The following is an 8,199-nucleotide window of genomic DNA, read 5'->3' as shown; positions in this document are numbered from 1 at the left end:
GCTCATATCTTTTTCAGTAAAAGAAGGCATTCTGAATTGATTGGCGTTAGTTTGAAATTAATTGGAATTAAATTGGTAGAGTTGTGACTGTTTAAAGTATATATAAATTGGGTGGCTGGGTTAAAAGTGAGGTGGCCGGTCTGTGGGGGTGGCCAGTCTTTGGGTGACGGACGTTAAGTGGACTGTTGTAGATCATGGTGGATTCTGGGGTTAGTGGGGAATATGCCGTGTGAGGCTTGCATCGTCTGCTTGGTTATTGGTGCTGAAGGACATTGTGATGATGAAGTGGCGAGAGAGTCTTATCCCTGATGATCTGGTTGAGATTTCTGGAAGAACTCTATTGAGCGGTATGATAATGCGGTGATGGTGTTACTGGGAGTTATGGTGGCATCAAATCTCTGAATCTGGGCTTTGTAAAGGATATCTCGCTTACCACTCCCAGGACTTGAACCCTTCTCTATATCCTTCTGTCTAAATCTGACAATATCATATCAAATCAGCCCTCGACGCTGAGCCAAGCTAAGAATCCTCTGCTGATCACTACCGCCAAACAGGAAGCTATACAGAGCACTTGATTCAGCCACTTCAACCCCATACTACTTCCCCGCGATATCCTCAGCTCTTGGTATGCTGGGACCTTTGCGAGGATCATTACAAGGATTGTTACACGACATGGCTTGAAGAAACCTTGTAGGTAATTTTAGCATCTAAATTGATGTGCAGCCTCGTGTCAAATGGAGTGCATGAAGAAAATTCACGTGTGAAGAGGAAAAAGCAATATGAGTCAAAGCCCTGGGTATTACGTGCAGATAACTTCTCGAAGACGCCTTTCTCATTGTTCAATTCCTCTGTGGCGTTGTAGTACCGTGATCGACGACAATGAATCCACAGTACAAAGTCATTGTTCAGGGGAACTTCGAAAAACCACTCACCTGCAGCGTCCGATCCCGGAAACAGTGTCTACCGGGAATGCTTCCATCCTATTAGTCTACCGTTATCCGTGGCTTGTCCCTAGCGTCGTCCGCCCTCTTAAAAAAGATCTACATTCCGCTCTTCGTTTCAGCTTCATTCCATTTAGCTCACGATCGGAACGGTCGTCCGCTTCCCAGTAACCGGTTCTGACACTATTGCTTACTAGCAATAGTCTGAGCGAGGACGAGCCGAAGATCATCGCGCTCGGTCCCTCACGACATGCGGAGTCGATGATCTCTGTAGGAAATAGTTAAAGCAAACATGAGTTTGACATGTCAACATGTGAATACAAGCAGATTCTTGTGATAGTATTCGAGCATGACTCGTCGTGAGTTCACTTTTCTTTAGTAGTATCACTATTGTGCATGATCTGATGCTCCTGTTGTTGATCACAATGCAGATCCGGGGAAGAGTTTCAGGGAATAGGAAGCACATGTATTGGAAGCTGATGTTTTTGCTAATCTTGTTCGACGTTGCATTGAGCCGGTGTGCTGGGTAAGAATGGACCTTTGTTTGACCGAGAGGATCTGTGCTGGGCTGAAGTATGTTCTCGACAACTAGGCAAGATATGGCACAAGACCAAAGACCTCAATCCTAGAGGACAAGAACACTTGGACGGATTAGAATAAATTTAGTAGGCTGTTTCGATTAGTTTGTTATCGACCCCTGATTCAGAGTCTCAGGCCTACCACCCCCTTGACTGGTTACAAGCGCTGAAAGGTCATTCAAAGGATTGGCTAATGTCATATATTCCTAATATGGCACTCATTCTAACATTCCATGCCAAGCCCTCTCCCTGACCAGTACCCCCCTCGAACTCACTTATTGTGTTTAACCATAGCATCGACAACAACCCTCTCCTCCTCCCCCACAACCTGCACAACAACACTCCCCAGAACACGATACCCCAACTTAGAATACAATCCCTTCCCCATAGGCGTAGCCAACAAACTTAAACTCTTCCCATCCTTATCTGCTTCTTTCTGTCCCCATTCGCATATCATACTAGCTGCCCCCCTCCTTCGAAAGTCAGGATGCGTAACAACCTCCCATAAAGGGATTTGCTCTGACCCGAACTGCTTGAAGTACTTCTTTAGACCGGCTGGGAGAGCTTTGGCGTATGCTTTCATGTGCTTCTTGTTTGCGTCGCGACGCTCATTAATACCGTGGTCTGTGATTGTTAGAGAGTTTGAGACGGAGAGCGATACGAACCTCCTGGTATAAAGTCGTTTGTGACTTTCAAGTCCCATACTCCATATGAAACAGGCTGATGGACTACTTCTCCATCATGAAGCACGGGCGCTGTAACTACAAGGATGACAAGCTTATCAGGTCGTTGGAATAATTCCTTGTGCTCGGTTCTTGTCCACTTCCAAAAGTCTTCTGGGTACTTATCACGGTGTGGAAACCTGTAGTCAGTACCTGGATCATCGGGGGACCCATTTACGCATATCCATGTTATGTCGTCCAAGTCATCTATCGATGCGTGGCGAAGAGTGAGAGGGGCGTTGGGGATGGGTTTTGATGATGGACTGATTGGACCTCCGCCCATGATTTTGGGTGAATGAAGGAATCGGAGATTGGTAAACAAATGTGTATATGCAGTATAAGACTGTATCGATCTCCAAGGGGTAGATTAAGGATATAATTTCAGGTTCGGTACAGACAGTCTTTATCGTGGGAGGATGATATGACTGACCTCCAACTCCGTAACCGCCAATTTCTCATCGAGATATGAACCAGGGGATCGTAGTTGTGACGTCCTCGTTATCAATTTAATAAGCCATGCTTCCTTTGGATAGCAGAATGCATATTTGATTGTGTGCCACAATCTTGCATAAGGCTGAGCTCATGACGCTATCTGACAAGATCATACTCCTGATATAACGAGCGTAAGACATTGCTGGTACAGCTTTTATGTAATTTAGATAATCTCTTATATTTGTATTCTAAATTAAAACAAGTTTTAAGAGCTTAGAGATGCTAATTCCTTGTTTTACTGCTAGCTGACACACTACATGTAGATAGATTAGTCACTGATCGATTCAGCAAACAGGCTTAGTAGTAGATATGTGATTTAGCTAAGTCTCCCTAATAAGTGGCTATCTCCATGAAGGGTGACTCCAAGGTATTCATTCCTCCCGCTTCAATGTACGAATGACCTCGTGCACCGTGCTAGCATCCTTTGTCCGTTATCTCTACTGGAGTGACTCTGAGCTACCTATTCCTTCAGCTTCAACGTTCGCAGGACCTTAGCCATCGTGTCCCGGGCATGCTTCAGTGTGAATGTGGCGAGTTTCTTGTGATGTTTTGGCTTGAAGTCCTCTGGTAGATCATCCATGTCCTCCTGCTGCATATCCATGGCCTCAGCGGAGAATCCTTCTGCTGAGATCTTCATGTACTCGTCCCGGTCCTTTGGATCCATCCCAAGCCAGACAAAGCAACCTCCATACTTGAGGAGAATGGTATTCAAAATAAGACGGCTTGTCCGGCTGTTTCCATCGAGGAAGGGGTGAATGTTGACGAACTTGTGGCAATATTTGGCTGCTAGAGCCACAGGGTCAATCTCTCCGCTCGCCTCTGCCGTCGCGATGTCGGCCTTGAGGGAGTCAGTCAGGTCGCGTACCGCCTTCGGGACCCCAGCTTGGTGTGGGAAAGAGTGAAAGCCTCGCTGAACGGGACAAGTTCGGTAGCTGCCACCATACTCGCTCCAGGGAATCTTATCAGGACTGTCGATTTTATACGTCAAGAGGCGGTGGGTTTCCAGGATGATCTCTTCAGATAGATCCTTTCCCTTGATGGCGACTTGGTTCATCATGTAGTACGCAGCCTTTGCATGCTGGATGATCTCGCGTCGGCTTCGGAGCACGTCTTCATGTCCACTAGGCTTGTTCTTGCTCACAAGGTCCTTTCGGAGAGCTTGGTAGATTGGGTCGCGATCGCTGATCTCTGCATCGTCCACATCTTGTCCTTCGAAAATGCGTTGACAAAGCTTGACTGTGATATCCAGACCACTGCCAACCATCTCAATCATGTTCGAGCCGTAGACCATTTGCGACAGTCTCTCGTTGAAGGTTGCAGCAATCTTGGAGTCATTCTTTGACTTCTGCTTCTTAAGAGCATCTGCGATGTCGTCGAGGTAGTTCTTCAATTCGATGTTGTCTTCATCGGAATGACTCTCATCTTCAGCATCGTCCTCGTAATGACTGTCGTCTTGCGTAAGTAGCAATGTCGATTCCTTGCTCGGTGCTGAACGAATACGGATCGAACCGTTGCCACGGAGACTGGATGAGAGCATAAGACGAATAGAGTCCCCGAGGTTAGAGTCAGTCTGGTGCTGGGCTCGGGAAGATGGAATCTCAAGGCCTTCGGAGGCTTCAGCAAGGGTGCGTCGCTCGAGTTTAGGTGCCATGGTCGTGTTTGTGTGCACGGTGCTGGGTTGTGAAAGCTTCGGAGTGCAAGTGAGCAATGTTGCTGTCTTATGGGATAAGCCTCGATGAGATAGAAAGGTTCGAGTGGATGATCCACAGACTCGCGAGGTTATGTGAGGTCTGATGTTGTTTGGAGGAAGAAAGAGGATGGAAGTAAAGGGGTAAAGAGCGTCCTTTTATACCCGTATTTGAGCGTCGATGAATCAATGTCAAAGTTTTGTGTGATGGGAAGGAACCACTGATAATAAAAGTTTAGGTAAGAAAGCGTAATAAAGAGACAAACCATTAGGAAGGGCAGAGATGATTCACTATTAAAGTTTTGTGTAATAGGGAAGGAACCATTAATAATAAAAGTTTATATAATAAGGTACCTAAGGTAAGAAAGCGTAATAAAGAGACGAACCATTAGGAAGGGCAGAGGTGATTCAATGTCAAAAGTATATATGAGAGTAAAGTGTGCTAGATGGATAATCCCTTGCAAAGAGTAGGGAAGACTTACTGCTAAAGTTTTATATGATTAACAAAACGGGCCAGACTTACTGGCAAGAAGGGAAGTAATTCGCCGATGCGGCTCTGCATGATGTGAAGTGGAAGTATGTGAGCATATTCGAAGGTCAAAGAAGGATCAGAGCTTTATTAGTATCCTATGATTTATATTGGAGATGCTGTAAGCTTAAACGTTGAAAACCATGATATATGAACAAGAGGCTCGGAGTTGTGATGAGACTTTCTGCATCAGATGCGTGTGTCGTGCCATGTTAAGATTAGAGAACAAGATGAGATTTACGGACCAGAACAATAACTCTCACTAGAAGGGGATTATTCCCTCACAGTCGATTGGCACATCATACTCAGTGATCGAAGAAACAAATCCATGTAACAACTTATAAGTCATAGAATGTCTGAAGGCATAAGAAAGACCCCTTGCATCATGGTGACAAGTTATCATCATAAAATGTCCTAGTTCTTTTCGGCTTCATCCTAAATTGCCATACTTATCTGAATATTCTCATCATCTACGAATGAAGTCATCATAAGTTGTATCATTCCCTTAACCGCTGCTATCTCATATTAATCATAACTTTTCAGCCTCAAACACATTTTAAGCCATATCCATAGCCTTAATCTTATCCTTGGCCTTCTCATTCTCCATAGCCTGGTCCATAACCTGGTTGGGATCATTGTCACCAACATCCAGAACCTCAAAGTGTCCAGTCTCAGTAGCATCACCAGTTCGGTAACCACTGTGAGCACCAAAGACATACCACACGTAGCCAGTGATGCAAGCAGCAGCGATGAGGAATGCGAAAACGGTCCAGTTACCCATTGAGTACATGGGTCCTGTGCTGGAGGGGAAGAGGAAAGGTGCTGTGATGCCGCCGGTGTTGGAGATGGCGATCATTCCTCCTGTTGCGAGAGCTGTGGCAGTCGAGCCTCGGACGGTGGCAGTTCGGTGCTTTTGCATGTCAGTATATGTAACGGGTGATGAGAGGGAGTAAACTTACAGCAACGAAGGGAAGAACAGCGGCGTTCGTACAAGCAATAATGCAAACAGCGAAATATCTCGCTCCCCAATGCTTAACAACAGCAAGGAGCAAATAACCCGTCGCAACAAACGCCAAACCACCCATAACATGCTTCGAGCGCTCCTTGGTCTTATCACTATGCAGACAATTGCCCACAATGATGAACACAGCAAAGACATTGGGAGGAACGGTGAGAAGCTGAGCCTTGTAGCCCTTGAAGCCGAGAGACGCGACGATGGAGGGAGCAAAGTATCCGAAGGCGTTGAGGGAGTTGGCCATGAAGAAGTAGGCGATGGCGAAGAGCCAGAAGAAGGGGTCGGCGACGGTGTCTTTGGCGACTTTGCTGTCCCAGTGCTTGTCGTTCATGGAGGGGGCATAGGGGCCGAGACGCTTGACGGCAAAGGCGCGTTCTTCGGGGGAGAGCCATGAGACGGTTTGGGGGTCTATAACAGATCAGCACAGTATTCAAGGGGTATTCTAGGTTAGTGACTCACAGTCGGGGAGGAAGAACCACACCAGGACTCCGACAATGACAGCGGGAATACCCTCAAGCACAAAGAGCCTATCAATGTTAGATGGGTCATTGGAGGGGATTGTAAGAGACTCACCATTGCCATCCAGCCAGACCAGCCTTTCCGTTGAGGAACGAAATACCCGTGGCAAGAATTCCACCAAAAGCACCCGCAACAGCAACACTCGAAGCAAAGATGGCCATTCGCGTAGCTCTCTCCTCAGGCTTGTACCAAAAGCAAAGATACATCATGATACTATCCCTCATCAGCACACACTCATTCACACCTAATCGCACTGTTAACTTACCCAGGGAAGAAACCAGCCTCAGCCAATCCAAGCATGATTCTCACAGCCAACAGTCCACCATATGTCGACACCGCAGCAGTGCAGATGGTGACAATGCCCCAAGACACCATAATTCGTGAAATCCATTTACTCGGCGAAAAGTACTTGAGAAGGATATTACTGGGGAATTCCATAAGGACGTAGGGTACGAAGAATAAAGCGACGGCGATGTTGTATTTTTGGCCGGTAAGATTGAGTTGCTCGACGATGTTGTGCTCTGGGGAGTCATTGTTGAGAGTTCGTGCGTTTCCGAGGTTGACACGGTCGAGGTAGTCTTTGTATCCTGTCAGAGATATCTTGGGAATACAGTTGATGAGGGAAACATACTGAGGAGATATGTTATGCAAACCCACGGCATGATTCGAAGATCTTGTTTTCTCACGATCCTCTTCTCCATCTCTTTGTCGTTGAGATCAACCGTCTCTAGAGCAGGGACGTCTAGAGACGGCTTTGGCGAGAGAAACTTGTCCCAGTTGAAGAACATGATGGGCAATAGTCAACACAACTAGTAAATCTGAGGACCCAGTCTCAAGTGTCAAAGGAGGAGAGCAACGCTTGTATTTAAATACTACACATCTAGTCTGCCTTATCTACCGGATGATCTCTTACCATGATAGTGAACAATAAATTAACTTTATTAACTGCCAGCGATAACGGTACTTGAGACAAAGGCGGGCGGGCGGCCGTATCTACCCCAGATTTTCGCTTATACGACACAGCGTTGCTATTGTACGATGGAATAGGAAGGGAGCGACGCTGCAGAAAACTCCACTGTAGATAGGCACCGGCCGCCGGCGAAGAGGGCCCCGGCGGGTATCATGATGCCGGTTTGGGAAATACAGCCCGGGAATGGGAGTGGTTTTTTACGTATTTCGTTTCGTTTTCTTTATTCATTCGATGAAAGGCCGAATAGGCCAAGCTTTTGACATCGCGGGGAAGTTGTTCACGGGACGTAGATCTTGCATTTCCTTTGGAATTGGGTCATGAGACTGTTTTATAAGTTGACTACCTAGGTAGGGATACTATCATTGTGTTGCTGGTTGTGTAGGTAGAGGTGAGGAAATGGGATTTGGCGGAAATGCTGTTTTCTGATATCAATTCGGCGATGCCGAGCGGCCGATTTCGGGATGGGTGACAGGCGATGGTGCGGGTTTTTATTCTATGGCCGTTCGATTATTCCACAATTTATAGTATGGTTTCGGTACTATATAGCGAGAGAGATAAGAATGTGAGATAAGACTTGACATTGGTTTCTGAATAATAGGCAATACGTTCTCGGCACGCTTTAGACCGATGGTGATGGTTCTAGTCGAGAGGCTAGAATGGTATTGTCCTCCCGGCATCACAATGCCGATATATTAAGACCAATGCGATTTACGAATACCCATCGGAAGTGTCTTACGTTGTTGCTG

The 8,199-nt window shown here is 46.4% G+C and overlaps 3 protein-coding genes across 3 annotated transcripts; all 3 read right to left on the bottom strand.

Moving 5' to 3' along the window:
- Positions 1–1,790: 1,790 nt before the first annotated feature.
- FOIG_12280 (uncharacterized protein) lies at positions 1,791–2,524 on the bottom strand (the record flags this gene model as incomplete). The annotated part of the gene is made up of 2 exons (XM_031213172.1): positions 1,791–2,143; positions 2,185–2,524. The coding sequence occupies 2 exons, from the start codon at positions 2,522–2,524 to the stop codon at positions 1,791–1,793; spliced, it is 693 nt and encodes a 230-aa protein (XP_031056917.1).
- A 669-nt stretch (positions 2,525–3,193) lies between these two features.
- FOIG_12279 (uncharacterized protein) lies at positions 3,194–4,614 on the bottom strand (the record flags this gene model as incomplete). Its single annotated transcript, XM_031213171.1, has 1 exon — positions 3,194–4,614. Exon 1 carries the CDS (start codon positions 4,382–4,384, stop codon positions 3,194–3,196), a length of 1,191 nt encoding a protein of 396 aa, XP_031056916.1. The 5' UTR covers positions 4,385–4,614.
- Positions 4,615–5,345: 731 nt separating this feature from the next.
- On the bottom strand, positions 5,346–7,771 carry FOIG_12278 (uncharacterized protein). The gene is made up of 6 exons (XM_031213170.1): positions 7,115–7,771; positions 6,749–7,061; positions 6,538–6,696; positions 6,424–6,491; positions 5,909–6,372; positions 5,346–5,859 (listed from the first exon to the last, which is right to left on the bottom strand). Exons 1-6 carry the CDS (start codon positions 7,269–7,271, stop codon positions 5,506–5,508), a joined length of 1,515 nt encoding a protein of 504 aa, XP_031056915.1. The 5' UTR covers positions 7,272–7,771; the 3' UTR covers positions 5,346–5,505.
- Positions 7,772–8,199: the final 428 nt, after the last annotated feature.

This window comes from Fusarium odoratissimum (assembly GCF_000260195.1).
Source record: "Fusarium odoratissimum NRRL 54006 unplaced genomic scaffold supercont1.26, whole genome shotgun sequence".
NCBI classification, from domain to species: Eukaryota; Fungi; Ascomycota; class Sordariomycetes; order Hypocreales; family Nectriaceae; genus Fusarium; species Fusarium odoratissimum.
Note: the sequence above shows the minus strand (reverse complement) of the source record. Positions and strands in the feature narration are given on the sequence as shown.